The 19,417-nt window shown below is 46.9% G+C and overlaps 1 protein-coding gene across 1 annotated transcript; it reads right to left on the bottom strand.

Annotated features, from left to right (window-relative positions):
* Nucleotides 1–6,631: 6,631 nt before the first annotated feature.
* KAT7 (lysine acetyltransferase 7) lies at nucleotides 6,632–19,291 on the bottom strand. The gene is made up of 15 exons (XM_035347755.1): nucleotides 18,775–19,291; nucleotides 17,302–17,449; nucleotides 16,182–16,358; nucleotides 15,752–15,991; nucleotides 15,117–15,199; nucleotides 14,780–14,869; nucleotides 13,990–14,088; nucleotides 13,710–13,820; nucleotides 12,713–12,904; nucleotides 12,298–12,387; nucleotides 11,406–11,546; nucleotides 10,460–10,553; nucleotides 10,129–10,275; nucleotides 9,154–9,260; nucleotides 6,632–8,493 (listed from the first exon to the last, which is right to left on the bottom strand). The coding sequence occupies exons 1-15, from the start codon at nucleotides 18,787–18,789 to the stop codon at nucleotides 8,392–8,394; spliced, it is 1,836 nt and encodes a 611-aa protein (XP_035203646.1). The 5' UTR covers nucleotides 18,790–19,291; the 3' UTR covers nucleotides 6,632–8,391.
* Nucleotides 19,292–19,417: the final 126 nt, after the last annotated feature.

Raw genomic sequence — 19,417 nt, 5'->3', positions numbered from 1 at the left:
GGCTTCAAGCCACCTCTCCGAGCGTGGCTGGAAGCAAGGCACAGGGACGTGCAGCAAAGCCCTTCTCTAAAGAGCAGCTCCCGAGCGGCGAGCCCCTCCAGGCTGTCACCAGTCCTAACACAAAACCCCTCAGAGCAGTCATCTCGGCCAAAAAAATGGCGTTTTGTTGTTGTTCCACATCTGAATTCTGTTTTTCTCATACGAGGACTAGCCGGGCCAAGAAAGATTGCTTATAGACTTGTGCCAGTTTCCACTACCAGCACTAAGCAATAAACAGAGTGGTTCAAGCAGCAGTGATTTCCACGCTGGAAGGAGTGCAATTGGTCTGCACGGAAAACTCCCCAGCGGGCTGGAAAGCAAACAAGGATCCTGATCCAGTCTGTTGGCTCGTCAGGAACACGCTGGAGTTGCCAACAAACGTGGTTCACTGACATCCTGTTTCTCTCCAGCTGCTCCGAGGGGTCAAAATGCATCTCCAGAAGTGGGAGAAACTTGCAGGAGGCTTCCTGTTTCCACGTCGCTGCCCAAGGAACTGTCCTCAGGTCAGAGAGGCAAAAGGACGCCCGGACAGATGAAGATGTCCCAGGCGTGCAGGAGCTGGGGGAACCCTGGCGAAAGTCGGTGGTACCTCGACGCCTCCTTTAGCCCTGCCTAGCATGCCATGCACCATACTACATAGCTGCAGTTGTCCCTGGTCAAACCAAGGCTGGGACTGCCTTCTTTTATACTTCAAATGCCTCTGCTGAGATACACCCCTCCACGGACGAGCCCCTGCTGTGTTGATTTCTCTGCAGAAGACTCCGCAGTTGCCTGAATTAGGCCATCAGCAGCTGAGCCAGAAGAATCCAGGGGTTCTGGAGTGAAATGGGTTGGAGTTTCTCCAGTGGTTAGGCTCGGACTAGCACTGCTGAACGTCGCTGGTGCCCTGCTTCAGAAACCGCGCTACGAGATAGTGGGATCTCGTAGCTACCCCGCACCAAGATGCTCGCGGCACCCCCGGTGCCTCACGTCAGAGGGCATTGTTCCTCCATTTCTACGTGAGATCTGGGGGGAGGTTTCCTTTCTTTCTCTGAGCCATCACAAGAGCAAGCGCCCAGCAGCGAGTTTCTAAAGGTTAGCCTCCCACAACCCACTCCGCTGGGCTGCAAAGACTTCCCAGTGCAGCAGGCACCCCTGACCTGGTGTTAGGGTCTCACTAAGAAGGGATCAAGCACTGACAAAACAGGAGAGCTTTGTAAACAAACTCAGCACCAGTGCTGTGGATGGAAATGAAGCAGCAGACCTTTCTTTTACTGCAGGAGGGGGATGAGCTCCCAGGAAGGGAAGTTGTGCCTGCGATTTGCCAGTAGCCTGCAGATAACTGCCTGAAGCTCTCTTCCTACCCTTGTTACCGTAGCTGCTATTACGGTAGAGATTTATCTCAGCTGTGAACCCTCGCTCAGACTCCTCGTTAATCTCCACCTAAAAACACGAGCGACGGAAGAGCCCGATGCACTGTCCCTACCTAGGCACGAGGGGAATTGAATACAAAGAAAATGAAAGTCAGCATCGCTCCCCTCTGTTCCAGCAGCTGCCTTCTAACCACCCCAATGAACTGAGCTGAACTGAGGCATTTTTGCTTTTAAAGATACTCAGCCTGGCTGTTCACTGCCTCACGGAGCCCAGAATGTTCGGTCTTTTCCCGATTAATTTCCACAAATTATACAACACGTACCTAGCTCTAGAGGCTGATTATTTTTTTTAATTAATGCTGGAAATATATATATACTGATACACATACACACACTAATGTATACGTGATGTAGTATTCTTGTAATGTGTGCATCTGGTGGATCTTTGCACAAAGGCACGTGGTCAGGCAGTTGGGGCAGACGATTTTTGAAGGCCCCTTCCAACTGAACTGTTTTGTTCTATTTTATTCGAATTAAATGGTTCGTGGAGTGACCGAACAGCACGTCCACTGTCGCTCCGTGTCCTGATCCTTTGGTTAAAGCGGTTACCGAGCTCTCAAAGACATGCAGGTGAAAGAATCAGTACGACAAGAGTACCCACACAGAACTATAGCCAGGAATGGAGCATCAGATGGCTGGCTTGAACGCAGTGCTAACAAAATGCGTGGATTTTATGAAAGAAGGTACAAATTGAGCAGTATTTTACCACTGCTTGGCACGAGTTAATTGTGACTCTGCAGAACGGGGTCAAGCCTTGGCCCTTTCCAGTTTAACAGCGCTCTTCTAATCCCAAATGTTTCTCTGGATAAAATTTGCAAGAGCCTTTGAGATCCATTCGCTTCCTGAGGATGTTTTCTTTCCTTTTGTTTTCTCCCTTTTTGCTATACCTCTGCTGTCGTCCCAGACTTGGGGCCGGGTGTTTCACTGTGGTGTGTGGGCAGGAGCCCAGGGGAGGGGGAAAAAGCAGACCTAATTACAGAGGATGCTCTCAAAAATAGAGTTGCTTTTCCCCTTGTCGGTGAGCTGGTGTGAGAGGTAGGTGTTCCAGTTCTTTCCATAGTTTTGGAACAACAGAAGGGCGGAGTTACTGGCAGATGGACTGCTGGACACGGGTTTAAACTAAGCTCAGAGTTACACAGCCATCACAATAGAAACAACTGAAGTAATTTTACATATTTAGCTTCCTTTCCTTCCTGCTGTCTCTTTTCCTTTAGCGTCCTTTATAAGAATATCAACCACCTATTCATTCCCTGCAGATCCTCAGCGCGGCCACAACATGACCACATCCTGCCCCAAACAATTACATCAAAAAGGAAAAGCCAGCAGAACTGCTAGTGCTGGGCTGGGGAGAAGGATCGGCAGCAACGTACCAGTTCCTGGAGGTCTTGGCGAAGAAAAACAAGCCCTGTAAAATTCCCTGCTTTGCTTCACCCCGTTGAAAAACCTTACTGCACCGACAGCACAGGAGTCTGGGGAAATAAAACTGTAAGAAGAGGGGCTCTGTGGTCTACCAGCTGCAGTGGTCTAGAGATCGGAGTGAAAAATGGAGGTTTTGGGATCACGTTAGCGATCTGGTTCAGAACGGTCCCTATAAACACAGCTGAGGGCAGCACAGTGAAGTCCAGGGTCAGGCCTAAGCAGCCGGTGGTGAGGGAACAGTGACAGTGATCCCCGCAACCGTTCCTTTTGTCTGCTTTCCACATGGCAAAACGAGAGTTCGAACAACAGCAAGCCCCCAAGGACTGCGGGGAAGCATGAATGGAGTGCAGCCCGGCTAGACTGCTCGTTAACAAAAACCGGATCTCTGAAGCACAGAGAGCGAGATGAGTAAAGTGAAGTTTCTCGTGTAAGGCAGTAGTTAACAGTCTGTTGTAAAGCCGTTCTGAATTCTCATTCTGGGGGTTTTAACTGCAAAAACTTGCCTTGCCCTGGGCAGTTCAACTTGGAGAGCTTCCAGGCTGGAACAGCTTTACTTTCCTTGTCCTTTGAAGAATTTCAGAAGAAAACTTAATTTATCTATGTCCACGGTGAAAAGCGTATTTCCTAGTGGCAGATTCTGAGAAAATCCTGCCTTCACTCACACTAGGCTGGAGTAGCAGTTAAAAGTGAACGTGACTGCTCCTGAGAAAGCCCAGCACAGGGCTTGTTCTTTGTTAGGGTCACCACCTCTAGAGCCTTTATATCCATTGTCCTTCCAGAGCCTGTATTCAAGGACGAGGGCAGAGGAACGCTTAAGCTTTGTGTGTCGTAACTATTCTGTTTCAGAGGCTGATGGAAGTTTTGGAATAATGGAGAGTTTTAAAGCAGCCCTGGGACTGCTCTGATGCACGCTGAGAGGCAGAGAGCCCCAGATGGCTTCAGAAAGGGCAGACCAGAATTGATCACCTGAAAAAGATCCATAATTTATAAGGATATGCTTCTTTAAAAAGGGATATAGAAGCATTAATGAGGATATATACTGTTGAGGCAGTGATTAGTCTTTTTATGTCTTAAATCAGCCTAAAGCAGAGAGGAATGGGAAACACAAAGGAGCAGAGGATTACTGCTGTGGAAGTTCTGGGCAAGCCTGTGAAAGCACCTTATTTTGGTCTTTGTCAGACACGTGCTTCGGTTGGTCTGATCTAGATTTGACCCAGACTAGCAGTTCCTACAGTAACAGCTGGCACAAGAGCTAAGAATTCCTCTTGCTATGAAATCTTCAACTCCACGGAGAAACTTGGATTGGTCTGGGGGGGAACTTAAATACACAAACTGTGCATGAACTAGATCAATAAACTTCTCTTCACCTCCATTTCCTAAAGCTGAAATAATTACAGGTTCAGCTAAAGAGCAGATGATACGTCCATGCTGTTCGTCCAGGTCCAGCCTGACATGCAGAAAGTCTGTGTAGGGAAGCTTTAAGCCTGGAACAGCAGTGCCTGAGCTAAAGCGGAGCAGCGTGGGTGAAATCAACTGGAAAGCATATGCTTGGGTGATACCTGCCTGCAGCTTGTGCTATCACACCTGGGCTTTTAACACGGAGACTAAAATAGAAAGCGGAGCTGTTAACTGTACCAGGAAAGCCAGGAACAGCAAAACAAACAGGGAAAGAGCTGCATACTACAGGGCCCGTCAGTACAGGATTGCTGGCGTTCATGCAAAGGGGCAGAAGTCATGGAAAGTTCTCTGGGAAACAAACTCAACAGGAAACAATCCTGTTATATAAGTACACAGACTGGCTACTACCGCACCCATCAAGCTTTCAGAGGGCCATTTCTCATTTACTGACAGCAGAGAAGCGCACACCATAAAGATTTTTTTCAACTTTGGCTCTACTGACCTCCAATTTTTTGGAGAAATTCCCCTCGGGTACCAAGTAGTGCATTAGATTACATCCAAAAAAAGACACTATAATGCTGGCCTACGGAAAAAATGATGAGCTTGATGTGAAGCATCAGGACTGAGCATTGGAAGGGTAATTCTTTGGGAGGGCACCTCTCTGATTTTGGGCACATAACCTAAGGTTTTCAAAAAAACAAAAGAAAAGCCCATAAAGTCGCACCAGCTTCAACTGTTCACCTTTACTGGCTTTCAAAATCGTACTTGATTTACATGGCTTTCAATTCGCAGGCAGTTCTTGGTTCTGGGATATAGAAATGAAATAGTTTGGCTCTCAGCTTCTGTTTCAGTCCTGCACTGAATTTGCGTTTATGCTCGAGTTTCTTTGGGTCCATCATATCACTGCACTCTGCGACGTTATTAGTGTGCTAAAATTACATACGTCAGCTATTTCTGGGTTAGGTCAAGGCTGAATGCAAGTGTTACTTTTTAAAAATTAAAAAAATAGAAGAAGAATGCATCTTCTGGAACATTTTCTGAGAGCGCTGGCTGCTTTTTTGGTAGCATCAACGTTTTTAGGCGGGCTTCACGCTGCCATGACAGTACATAACATCTGCAAGTTTGCAACTGCTATGAATAAACTCTGGGTGAAACTGTGAGCAGCTGCATGTCTCATCCTCTGGTTAGCCAGAGATGTTCATGGCTATCTGTATGACTCACTACTTAGTGGGTGTTTGCATTACCAAAGGATCCAGAGGTCTCAGTCAAGCATGAGACCCCATCGTGTTAAGAATTGTACATGTACAGGGAGAGAGTCACTGCCCCAGAGAACTCGCAACATAAACAGACCGGGCAGAATACGGGAAACGAAAGCCTGGAGGGGCTGGCTGTCACACAGCAGAGCAGCGTGGCGAATAAAACACTTACCCTCTTGTCTCTCTGCCCAGAGATCTACAAACTGAATCACGCCGTATCCCTCTGTACTTGCACAAATAAAAAGGGCAACTGGCATTGCGCAAAACTGTGCTCAAGTGAAAGCAATGCTCCCGAATGGTATTTTGTTAATGATCTTAAATTAAGGAAATGGTCTTTAAATTAAGACAGAAATAGGAAGAGCCTTGATGTGAGCTAGCAAACACCATTGCTCAGGGAAATGTGGGGGGGGTTGATTATCTGTTCTTCATCCATCTCAGACAGAACAAGGCTACCACCTCAATTCGTTTGCTCATAAGCTAAGAATGTGGAGCCCCAAGCCGTGATCACCACCCCAGACTCACTCTTCACAGCACCTGAGCCTCTCTGCAGCTTACCCAGAGTCCCAAGAACTTTTTCTCCTCTTCATTCCATTGAGTTACGCAGAAAAGCCGACTGTCTGGTGTCAGAAATTGTATCAAGGACTCAAAATGTCTGAGCAATGCATTGAACTTCAGACGCTGTTTATTGAACGTCAAGGACTTCGCTGCCCGATGTCCTTGCATAACAAGAAGCAAGGAGATACGGTCATGGAAGCGGAGAAGAAAAGGCTAAAAACCTAGGGCTATCACTTTCAGGAAAAATCCTTCCTTCTTACAAGAGCTTCAGGTTGACATGTGCTATCCCGGTTTTGGATGACATACTTAAGCTGCCAGCATCTGGCAACAACCTCACGGTAGCCTCCTGGGCACAGTCAGCTCTCAAGTGAACATACAAAAGAGGCTACCTCTAAAACATCCAACTCGGAGGCTGCTACAGCCACAATCCTTAACACACCAGGCGCAAAGGCAGGTTCAAAATTAGTCCCTTGCAACGGAAAGCACCGGCTTCACTTAAATGAAGGTGCAGGGGAGCGTATCGGATAAAATAAAAATGAAAAGGCACAAACATGAGCAGAGAACATGCTTTATTGAGAAGTAGATACAAGAATAGCACATTCTACCACATCATGGGAACAGGGTTTAGCTTCTGCACAAGAATGGCCTTCTTCCCTACTCCACAAGAGATCTACTTTGTTGGATAGTTTCGTGAGTATCTGGAGTTAGTTACAATACAAGAGCAAAGGGCATGAAACAGCAAACTTCAGTAATGCCCACAATATACATCATGTACTGATGATCTTTTTTTTTCCTTTTCCTTTTTCTTCTTTTTTTTTTTTTCTTTTGTTTTTCTTAAGGGAGGCAGAGAAAGGCAGACAACCATCAGAAGGGCAATAGAGAACTTTTCCACGTAAGGATGGGTCAGTGGTTAACAGGAAACGGCTCCTACCTACCGGTACATTGCAAGTGCTTCGCTTCAGTCACCATTCAGTGAGAAAGCACTGGAAGTTTAAAGGAAATTGGCACTACGTGATGCTGCCATCATCTGCTCCAAGACTGTGTCCCCCCACTTTTAATCCCATTGGAGCCATATAGCAAACCTGTGGCACAAGGACAGTGGTTATACTTGAAAGCCGTTGTACAATAGTTTCTTCCAGTGGTGCTGATGGGACAGAGGAAGTAAAAGCTTTTTTGTTTTACAAAGACAAACAAGGATGCACTGTCAAAGAGAAGCAAACCATCCACGTAGCTAACTGGAGCTGCCACTGATGCACAGAACGTACACTGTAGGCAATCCAACAACTGACAATATTTGTATTTCAGAGTTTCTGTGGCTGTTTGGACAAGGCTATCAAATATCTACCTATAGTAAAGATTTTATTTCTTCAGTCTAGAGGAAAAACTCCTCTCCAGTAGGAAGAGACATATGAATCAAGGAAGACCATTCTGGGAAAAAATATCTCCAGTGAAATATACTGAAAGGGGCTATTTCTGTGTAAAGGAACCCACCAACTCTAAGAGAGAAACCAGGAAAGCAGCAATGTGTAATGAAAGAGGTCTCTCCAACAGATGTGGTACTGTGGTAGCTCCAGGAGCCCGTACCAAGAGCAGCTCCGTGAAGCACGTGACTGTGATGTTCTCAGACACTTAGCCTTGACTCCTCTGGGGTTAACACTAACAATCACACCACTCAGTTACAAGATATGTAAGCTTCTGACCGCACAATATTAACTATGTGAAGACCTGCTATATTATATGGAAAACACTGCTGAAAGAGGTGACGTGTTACCTTACTAAAACTATCTGATACACGGAATGGAACAGTCCGTCAGGCAGGACTAGTTAAAATGCTGAAGTCAGTGTAATTGCAGCTCGTTAGAAAACCAGACTTCCCCCAAACAAGCACTATTAGACCTTGTTCAAAAGCCACAGAAGTTATCTCCGTTACTTACAAAGCAAGGAACCTGAAGGAAGAAACAACCAGATTACAGGACACAACACAACCTCATTGGAATAAGAACGTGAGGGTGAGACCAGTGACTGGACAGGTACAGTACCAGATATCAGAACTCCTTGGGCCAGTGCTGCTAGGAGCTTTGTTTGGGTCCTATACAGATCCAATCCTTGCAACCTCATTGAGGCCGAAACATAAAGTTCCTCAGAACTAGCGTCTGTGGTGTGCACAAAAGATCTGGGCCAGAACAGTACCAAGGGGAACTGATCTTTCGGGAGGGTACTGTACCAGCCAATCACAACAGCAACAGATACAACAGAGATCCCTAGGGTATTTCCTACTGCTGGGGTTCACTGGCTTCAGGAGTGACAGACAGTTAAGTTCCCTTAGGAGGGGTCCATTTCAAACAGCTGGGATCCATTATCTTGTTGCTGTTGGATCTTTTTGCCTCTTTGGCTATCCATTCATCAATCAGATCCTAGGGAAGAGAGCATGAAAGGGCGCGTTAAAAACAAACAGTCCGTGGTGGAGAATTATCCACGGTACAGCACCAAACATCAATGCCCAGCAATCTGAAGATGACTAGCTGAGCACGACAAAAATAACCCTTTCGTAGTGTTACTAGAAGCACTTCCAACCACATGATAAAGCTACTTGTAGCTACAGAGTGTAGTCTCAGGGAAGGGGAAAGGAATGAGAGAAACTGTTGTGTATTCCGGGATGTATAAACCACTGGTCTCATTTCTAATGAGGATACAAACGTGACACATTCAGGATTCCATGAATTCAGCTCACTGCTGTCTCATACATTTGCCCAGTAAAGGGCTGGCATGATGAGGAGCACGATGGGAATGTTGATCCATTGCTCCCCTAAAAGCTGCTTACAATGAGTAATGTTATTGCGTACAGAAAGAAAAGTACAGTTGGCGCAGCGTGTTCCTACACTACTAAAGAATAATTCTCCATACCCATGCTTTATTTTATTAGCTGCTGCATTTCAAAATCACGGTGCTCCCCCGCTAGAATCAAAAGGCTGGGAAACCCAGCACGAAACAAACGAAATGCTGATTCCACTTCATGTGAATGCACCAGCTAAACGTAAAGAAACAAGCGCAGAAAGAGCCAGCAGAAATCTTACCTGTCTTTTTAGGACCAGGTGTTTTCCCTTCCAGTACTTCAGCATCTGAAGTGCCTGCAACGTACTAACAATGTCGACAGGGTTTACAGCGGTCTCCTGGCTGATTTCTGCAAACCAGTGTCAGAGTATGTTAGAACAGAAACAGATTCCACTGCAATGCCCTACAATAGAAAGTTTTCCACTACAAGTCTTAGGCAATGCCTTTTGAGGCGATACACACAAAATGCCGTGCAGATACTAAGGAGTGTTAACGTGCAGCGTTATTGCTGCTGCCTGACCTGCACCCTTTGACCATCCTGGTTATCTGCTCGACCTGTGGTCATGTGGCTGTCATCGTTTGGCTCTAGAGGACTGATGGATTACAAATAGCTTGAGAGAACACAAGTTATGGATACAAGCCAGGCGGAGCTGTAGGGAAACAGCCCAGCTCACCCAAAATCTGAAAGCCAACCTAGAGGAAGCACTGGGCAATAATCAGTTGAAAGAGAATGTCGTAATGACTTAGTGATACTGCTTTTAGGATCCAAGGTAGTATGCGAACAACCTTGATACTGCTATGAAACACAGCATATTCCTAGGGACTGTTTTGAATATAAAAATGCTATTAAAAGAAGTTTAAATGATCTTAGCTTTTATCTAAAATGTCTGAAAGCCACTCGCTTTGTGGCCAACTGGGTAGCCAGTTTTCTTTGTAAAAACAACATTCTAATCTAGAGCTGTATGAAGTTCTTTACTGAACCTTTTCCAAAAACGTTTTTAAAAGAAGAAGCCAGTACATGGTTTCAAAACTCTGCAGGCTGGCTTAATGTTAAGGGTGGCAGGACTGGAAAGGAGCCATCCCCAAGTACAGGAGCGTTCCACAAACACCTGTATCAATGCACGACCTACCTCCCATTTGAGGAAAATGAGTGAATAGGATGCACTGGTATGCTCCTGAACCAACTCACGACAAGTTTATTTAGCTTGAAAACATACCTTTTATAGAGATCTCTTTTCCTTGGAAATTATGCAGGTAACGAAGCAGAACTTCCTTCCAGTAGCTACGGTAGCTGATGAGACCCAAATCAGACAGAGGACGTTCTGGAGAGCCAACTTTTTCTTCGACTTTAGAAAGCAAATAGCCTGTAAAGGAAAGAAAAGTTATTTGTCCTTCCTAAACTACTTTATCGTGATTGTTACCCTCCTCAGCACAAACAGAAATGGGGTATAATGACAACTGCTCAAAAGTCACCAGACACGGTAAGATTTTTTGGTGAAACTGTCATACTGGACAGAATGTTTCCAGAATTTTTCCCTTTATACTTACTGAAGTCAATGAGCATTTTGCCGTAACCTTGCCTCATGTACTGAGGCATTGTCAGGATACAGGAAACATTGTAGTTGAGAAAAGAATTCTTCTCCTAAAACCAAGAACACAGAGAATAGATTAACAGATCTAGATCTGCACCTACAGTTGGGTACACCATAATCCCAACAGATGGAACAAGCCTGTGCAATTGATAATGGTACAGGTGAGAGGATCGACGGTAGGAAAACCTGCCTAAAAACAAGTAACTGGATTATCCTTCAGCTACCAGCCTAGCTTAGCGTCTTACTTTATTAGCCATTGGGTGGTTGGTGCAAAATTTTAAGCTTGGGATGACAGCCAATAACACTCCAGTAACACTCCCAATTATTAACACTCTCACTTGGGACTAAACAAAGAGATTGCCTATTATTTTAGGCAGGCAACGTGACTGAGCAAACAGGGCCCAGAATACAGTTCAGAAAATTGCCTTGAACACTAAACTTAGCCAGTGACTTTCTTGAAGGATCTGTTTAAGTTACTTGAGCTTCTCAGCTTCTCCATCTAAGCATTTTTATTCCTCCAAGTAATTTATAAGAAAAAACACAGCGACTAATACATTTTTAGATGTATTTTTCCTCTACATCTTTTTAGATTCTTTTTAAGCATTACTTTTGCCTACATTTAAGACACCACTGTGCTTACGGGTGACAGTAGCGTATCTGGGCTGATTTGTGTCTTGCTAGTAATGCCAAAAGACGCTACAGCAAAGCACCTTCAGTCCCTGCAGTGAATGGTATCAACAACTCACACGGATCAGGTTTGAAACTTTATCTCCTCCTGGAAGCAACGAATCCTGAGACTGCAGAGACTTGGAGAAGAGATGCAGTACTGATAATCTGTGTCCTAAACCTCATCCTAAAGATCTGGGATAATAAATACACATAAAGATTTTTTCCAAACTCACCTTGGAGAAATATCCTATCAGGTGACAGCCAGTGTTGTCAGCTTCTGTCATGACATAGAACAGGAAGGGTTCAACATCATAATACAGTGTTTTATGGTCCAAGAAAAGTTTTGCCAGCAGACACAGGTTTTGACAGTAGATCTAGAAGCAAAAGGAGAGTAGGATACACCTGTTTATTATGGTGGAATGTGCCAAGCGTGGAGAAAAACAGATGTACAAGGGAAATGAGAAGAAAATTCTGAATCATCTGAGAAATAACAGGCTAATAGAGCAGCTGGGCTGGGAAACAATTCCATTTATGATGAAACTTGGTAAGCCTAGCTTCCTAAGGGTGGGAATTTGCTTGTGATATTAATCTCTGAATGTTCAGAATATCACATCCTCGGTGAAGGGGAGCAAAGGTTGCATCTCTGCTTGCTTGTGCTGTATTGTATTTATTCCAGCCTTCAAGGTCATCTGTGGTAAATACAAAAGACTCCTCCCAGCTTCCAGCAATGCAAAAGTTAGTGTGTTTTTTTTTTTCTTCCCTCTGAAGCCTTCAAGACTGGACACAACTAGAAACAGGGCACAAGCTCAGGGCTTCTACCTAGAATCTGTAACCACTGGTTCAGTGCGTGTTCTGCCTTTCACCTGAGGGTTAAGGAGGTCACCCCCAGTAACATTACGCTACTTCCCACCGTAACACAAGTTTGAATATCCCCAGCTAACCAAGAGATGGGCAGTGGCAATTTGCTGAGGCCGTGTGCAGAATCTCCCCATTCATTTTCAGAAAGGGATCTTGACGCAAATCTCCAAAAGCTACTGATCCAGCACAATACGGACAGTAGATGGAATTGCTGGTGCACAGCAGCTCTGAGGAATAACCCCAAAGAGAATTATCGCAATTAGTTACCTTGTTCTTTTTCCCATCAACTTCAAAAACTGAAATGGAGCCTTTGCGGTAGATTTCATCACCGGGTGGATGTTTCCAAACACATTTTGCCTACGACAAGTAAACAAAATCAGGGTGACACTACTGTTTTAAGGGCAGAACAGGTTTACAACAGCTACTGGATATACCAGGAAACAAACAGACTTTTTAGCTATGATAAAAAAAATTAATTCCAGGCCCCTTTTCTGTTCCTCTGTAATCCACTAAATGGGACAGAAATCAAGCCTACATCTAGAAAAAGCAGCCTTTCCTTCAAAATGACACCATCTTCTCTCCTCCTAAAGTGAAGGACTGAACAACAATAATAATGTTTAAAAACACCTACATGCTCACAGCTGATTTAAAGCTCAGGAATCCCATCTACCCCAACCCTTACCATGTGTCTGCGCAGTATTGTCTGGCTCTTCATGTATTTGAGACAGAATTCACACATGTAGAGACGTCCCAGGCGAGCGTACTCCTCTGGGTAGGGAGAATGATACCACGTATCCAGTTCGTAACGGCCAAAAGCAATTGTTTTAATCATATTGCTGCCTTCTGTGATCTGGCCCTGGAGCCGCAACTTTTCCTACGAATGAAATAAATGGATGGCTATTAAAATGAAGATTTAAAAGGACGTTGAGAAGAAGGGGCCCTGTTTATTTCCCCCAAGGAGATCCTTCACTTCAAGTCTTCTAAATTCAGGCAAACTCCGTCTGAGCCCTGTCCATGGGCAGTACTCAGCAAGCCTTCCCTTCATCAGAAAACATCTTTAATCAGAACTTAGCAGCATGCTAACACTAGGATCCTACTCTTTCTGTTACCAAAGCAACATAACCTACAAGCTGCTTCATACTTCTTCCCTCATCTGCAGGGAGAGGGATACGGCCTAATGCCCTGCCTTAAGATATCCCAGATGCAGTCGTCACCAGCAAGCATTAAAATATGTTTTAGTTCATTTCTGGAGATGGAAGGTAGCTTTGAAAAGCACCTAAAGAAACAACGCAAGTATTTCAACTCCGTTTCAAAGTCACTGGCTCATATCAATGCGGCTTTTGTCTTTTGTTTTTAATCACTCCTTAGCTATTGGTGCAGCAGGTGAAGCTATCCACTCTCTCACTGAAAAGAAAACACCTGTTAGATAGGACTAATTACTGCTCTTGCAAGGCACTGTAGCGTTCATGTCTGAAGATTTTCAGCTCCAGCTGTTCTTTCTGCAAACCCTCCGAATGCCTGGCACTTCAGCATTATCCCTAGCCTAACGTTGCTGCCTTGGCTGGGCTGCAGAAGTTCTTGTAAGAAAAGCTTGCACAAGTACAACAAACCCCAGAAAACATTCACATTTCTGAACAAATACGTTTGCTATGAGACATATTGTGATTTAGAAGTCTCACCAGGTCCTCGGATGCCCGTGCTTGTGCTCTTCGGAAAAGCTCAAGGTCATATTCACTAGTCAGGTTTTCAAGTAGAGGTTCCCTAGTATTGCCATAGGTTTGTCTGTGCTCCTAGAACAATATAACAATAGGAGTTTTTGCCGCCATACTGCAACTAAGCTGTTGAATCTTGCAGCTTTTTTAGCTGAGAATGTTGCAGGACGACTGCAAAAGCCAAACTCCCACTTAGTGGTCTCATTCCAGGCAGGAAGGAATCAAAGAATGAAATTGCTGCTTTTACCATGTACTTTTCTTTTTGCTCCTTGCTTAATCCTGAGTTCCTCTTCTTCCTGAGCTCAGCTACTTTCTCTTTGTACCGAAGCTGTCTCTCGGTTGGTGCCTGAAACAAAACACAAGAGGTTGAAAGCTTCTTTAGGCTTCATCCACTTCAAACATTTTCCTGCACCTTCTCACCCTGAAGAACCTCTGCCCTGGCTTCTATTTTACCACGCTTGTTGTCTCTGAACCAAACTGCACACATCAGAAAGCACTTCAAGTACAACACGAGTATGTAAAACAGTAAATTTTTCTTCTTTCTGTGGCCTGCATTTGCCAACGCACCTCAGTCCCACAAGACAGGGTGCACTCCTTATGCGCTGCTTAATCATGTGGAAAGCTCAAAGCTGACTCATGAAATCATCTTGACTCAAGCTCAAGTCTCGTGAACTGAGAAATGTAATTCCCCTTGGTTATATCCTCTTTGATTTAGTCAGAGGAAAATGGTGGTTTACAGTTCTGCAGAAATTTTCTTGTCACACACATCAAAGCACACAGAAAAGATCATCCTGAGAACATTTCCAGCCTCCTTTGTAATATTACTGGCCAATGCCATTTCTGTGCTCTCACTAGCTGTTCCAGTCTCTCACTGAAGGGATAAAATAAATTTCCCCCGCTGAAACAAATTGGAGATGGCAAATGGGAGTGTCAGGACTCAGCACAATAGCTTATCCGACAAGTGAAGAAGGGAGATCAAGTTAAAGCCTTTGTCACTGGAAACCACAAGCTGAGGTTTTTCCACTTAGCAGCCTTACCTGGTGTCTGGTGGCGTGCCTGTTGTTGTCATCCTGCCGATGGGCCAGCATTCTCTCCTCAATCTGTTTATCTCGGCTCTGTGCTCGCACCTGGAAATCAAAACTCATCTGTCAATGCTGCAGCAAACTGCTATCAAAGCTTTCATCTTTTCCATTTCTCTGTTTATGTGAATTTTCTGAACTGCAGTTCACAGATGATTTGACACACAAACACCGCTGTCCTACAGCTAAAGACGTCGGCTGGAACACACTAATTCTGTTTGCTGTTCACAAATGACAAGTCTTGACATTTTGTTCCATGAAAGCGTAAGGAAGATAAAACAGAAGACTCAGTTACCTTGCACTCATCTGCTGAGAGATTATGATACAGTGGGCATCCTGATATGGAGAAGTGTCGCTCGTGTTTTCCAGTTAGGTGGCCTGCAAAGAATCAGAAATAAACGCTTTTAACATATGGTCATAAAGAGGTTTAAGAAGTATCACAGATGGTCAGATAATGCATACAAGCTTCTCGGGGAGATACTCAGTTTATTACCAGTGGGGTAGGAGGAAAACATTTCATGGTTCATTGCACAAGCTTTAAGAACAAAGAAAATCCTTTTCACACTAACTGCATTTCATGCAAGCACCCAGATATATTAAACGACGGCATTCATTTGTTTATGAAAACCTGCTTTTGTCAGAGACCAGAACCCTGCCTGCAAAACTCTGCATTTTCCTCCCACACCTGTGCTCACACTCCTAACTTGCTCTTTATCCCATCATCTCCCAAACATTCCCATCAAGACAACACCTCCAGGAAGAACATACCTGCCGATATGCTCCACATCCCTTCTCTACACCCACTTCTCAGTAATGTTGCTGATCCTAACTAAGTGCATATTGTTAAGCTGTATAACTCAACTGAGGGGGACTTTGAATATCACCGCAGGAAAGCAAAAATCAACAAATTAATCCTGGAGCTGAAATTACCTAAAGAGTTACAACCAGGAGTGGGACATTTCATGTTGAAATTGTAGCTTTCATGGAAGCGGCGGCGCTTAGGGCGGTGAGACAGGTCACTTCCAGAATCCTTCATGGACATGTCCTTGGCAATGCTCTCATCATGGGATACATTTGGACTGGAGATATCAATATCAGACTCTGAGGAAGGGGCATTCCCGGTGGGGGTACGAGGTGGAGACTCATCGTGATCCGCTGCATTTTTAGTGTCTGAATAAGGATCAAGATGTTACAAATTGGTCTGAAAGAAAGCTTTCAAAAAAATACGTAAAGCAACTCTGGATAGCTGTCTCAAAGCCTCTATCCTCAGGATATTATACTGTGCCCACGGAGAACGGAGTCACATACTCTTTCCCACAGCATTTTGCAAACTCTCGACACCTCACTGCACCCTACGTACCTCTATCAGAGAAGTCAACCACTTGCTCAGTTTCTGATCCCGATGAACGAGTCTGCCGGAGCGGGTATTTCTTTGGAGTCACGGGAGCGGGCTGCTGTTGGCTGCGAGTTACCCTCCTCGTAGAATAGACAGGCTCTTCTGCTCCAAATGATGGTGGATTACGAACCGGGCTGGAATCTAATTTCATGGAAATACCATAATTACATCTGTAATAACCACTGTAATTCAGTGAATTGCCTCACACGTGCTCTGAGGTCTGTAATACTAACATCTGACAGCTGGGTATCAACGCAGACTTGTGTCCTACTACTGTCTGTTAGCAAAAAGATAGGTCTCTGTTGGCTCTGTTCTTCTGAGCATACAACTTAGACACTCGTACAAACACTGAGGAATCTGGAATTAGATTCACTTTCTCTGGATGCAATTACTTAATTAACTTGCAATTACAAAATGACTCCCATTTGCAAAGCTAATAACAGTTAGCTTAGATAAGAACTATCAGCATTTAAACAACCCTTGAGAACATCAAAGCTGCTTTTGGTGTGGAGCTGTATTTGGGACCCCGTGTATGGTTTTGTAAACCTATACTGCTCAGCAGAAGCATACAAAATAACGATCAATACATTAATTACATTTTATTGCAAAGCAGCATCGGCAAGTCACGAGAACACATCTCCCTTGCTGTACAGACAACCCCCCAAACAAAACAAAACAAATGAAACTAACACTAATCCTTAAGCACAAATCCATCGAGCTTCTCTATGGTAACAATTTGACTAATTAGATGGAAAGTAAATCTTTACAGTGCTCAGAAAAAAACAGGCAAAGCTGGCAGCAGAATGAAGGGGGTTGATTCCCACCTCCTTTAAGCAGGCAGCTTTACTTTTTGAACAGAGGATATTCAGATTTTGATTTCCACCACCAGTGGAAGTGCTACCTCATTTCACCAACAGGCGCTTAGAAAGACTGCTTTTTACCACAGTTTATTAAAACCCAATGAAAAAAATGTTAGATTTTTTCATTTGGGTATAAAATCCGAGCGTTTAAGCTATAAAGGTCAGGAACGTGGAATTCCCCAGGCCTCCTGCCACGTATGCGTTTAAGGAAACAAATCATTCACCTTGAGAGCTCTGGCTGAGCCGGGCCGAGGAGCGGGTTACGCGGGCAGACCGCCGCGATGTGCCGTCGCTTTCCGAGCTGTCTGTGTGCTCGGGATCGGTGGAGAAATCGGAGTCTTCTGTCCCGTCTGAGCTACTGCCCGCGTTCCTCTACAACACCACAGACCCAGGCATTAGCACAAACGCACTGAAATTTGTAGGCTGTATTTATACTATAAAGACACACAGAAAATGTTTGGTGCTGAATAGGTAAAGTCACCGGCCCTGGGGGGGTTCAAGGCAAGGTTGGACGTGGCAGGGACGTGGTTTAGTGGGTGACACTGGTGGTAGGGGGATGGTTGGACCAGATGACGTTGGACGCCTTTTCCAGCCTTAATGACTCTGTGATTTTGTGACACATTCAGACTAATAAATGCCCAGTGTTTTCCTCCAGAGGAAGCATTTTTGTGTAACATACACAGCGGCAGGCAATGCCTGAAGTAGTGACAGGTTTCTGAAAACAGGCGAACTGAGAAAGCCCGCAGCAGGACACGACTTTATGTGAAGCCAAAGGTAAATGCAATTTGAAGGGCGGACAGGATGTGGTGCGAGCTGGCCGCTGTTGCTTCCCGCTGCCAAACCAGCAGCGCTCCCACACCAGCTGCTGCCCAAAGCAGCAGAGGACGAAGCCCAACAGCAGCAGGTGCTGGGATAAACAGGGCCTGGGCTCCCTGGGGAAGGCAGCAGGGGACGGGCGAGGCGGCGCCACGCAGGGCGGGCCGCGCACACGGCAGCGCCCGCCTCGCCTCAGGGCTCCGGGAGGGCCGCAGCCTCCCCTCAGGCCGGCCGCGGCGCGAGCGCGGCCCCCGCGCCGCTTTGTTTTGCGCCCAGCGGAGCCTCGCCGGCCCCGGCCAATCAGAACGCGCGCGGGAGGGAGCCGAGGGGAGAGTTCGCCAATGGGAAAGCAGAGAGGGAAGGGGCGGGGCGGATGGGCATGATTGACGGGGTCCGCCAGCCAATCAGTTCGAGCCTCGCTGCCACAAACATCCACCCCGGGGGGGCGGAGTGGGATGGGGGAAGGGAGGAACAAGGCACGCGCGGGGAGGTAACCGTTGGGGGCGTAGACGGGCAGCCGTGAAGACCAATCAGCGGCCAGCCCGGCAAGACAGCCCAACCAATACGCGGCCACCTCTCCAACTGGCTGCCCAATGGGAAAGGCCAGGGGGCGGACCGAGCTACAGGCGGGGGGGAGGGAATCGCTAACCGTTGGGGGCGATGAGTGACGGGTAGAGCGACCAATCAGCGCCCGGCGGGTCCCCAGGGCAGCCAATCAGGGAGCGAGGGGGGCGGGCGCTGGGGGGTGAAGGCCGCTATTTTCCCCCCGGTTTTGTACCCGTGAGAAGCAGCTGAAGGGGGGCAGGGAGCTGGGGGTCGCCGCAGCCCGGGCCGGCCGCTTCGCCGCCGGTCGCCTCCCCGGTTCCCCCGGCCGCGCTCACCTTCCTGCGCGGCATCCTCGGAGGGGGCGGGGGCAGCGAGGTTGCTTGGTCCCCGGCGCCCCCAGGCCGTGAAGCGGCGTTCGCCGCCGTGTTAGCGCCGGCGGGCTCCGTGGTGACAGCCGCGTCTCCCGTCCTCCGGCACGGCTGCTCCGGCGGCGCCAGCCCGCTCCCGCCGCCAGTCCCTGTTCCCTGCTCGGTCCCTCACGCTTCCGCCGGGACACGGTCCACACCCCCCCGTCACGTGACCCCGAGCCAGCCTCACGCCAGCGGGCGCCGCCATCTTGGATTCGGGCAGGCGGCCCGGCGGCGCCTCTGAGGGCGAAGCCGCTGGCGGCCATCTTAGTTTCGGGCGCCGCGCCGGCGGCCATGTTGAGTGCGGGCATGAAGCTGGAGGGCTTCCCCGGGAAGAGGAGCGGCTGTTTTCCCATAGGCAGCCATGTTAAGTTCGGGCAAACCTCGCCTTCCCGCGGCGGCCATCTTAGGGCCGGGCAGAGGCGGCTTCCCGCTTCCCGGAGCGGGCCGGGGGAGACCGGCGGTGAGTCCCCGGGGCTCTTCGGGCGGGGGGGGGGGGGGGGGGGAGGCGACACCCCGGGGCCTGCCCCGCTGTCGGGAGCGGCCTCGCCGGGGTCCCGGCTCCTGGCTG

The sequence above is a fragment of the Oxyura jamaicensis genome, chromosome 27 (assembly GCF_011077185.1).
Source record: "Oxyura jamaicensis isolate SHBP4307 breed ruddy duck chromosome 27, BPBGC_Ojam_1.0, whole genome shotgun sequence".
Taxonomy (NCBI): Eukaryota; Metazoa; Chordata; class Aves; order Anseriformes; family Anatidae; genus Oxyura; species Oxyura jamaicensis.
The sequence above is the reverse complement of the archived record's forward strand: the minus strand, read 5'-3'. Positions and strand labels throughout refer to the sequence as shown.

Bases quoted from the DNA above. Each gene is read 5' to 3' on its own strand.
- KAT7 (XM_035347755.1), bottom strand. The intron at 13,821-13,989 runs GTAAAAGCAGCA...ATATTGTTCTAG, and splicing joins AGCAAAAAGAAAAGTACATG to GAGCACAGACAAACCTATGG. The intron at 12,388-12,712 runs GTAAGGGTTGGG...TACTTGTCGTAG, and splicing joins CAATACTGCGCAGACACATG to GCAAAATGTGTTTGGAAACA.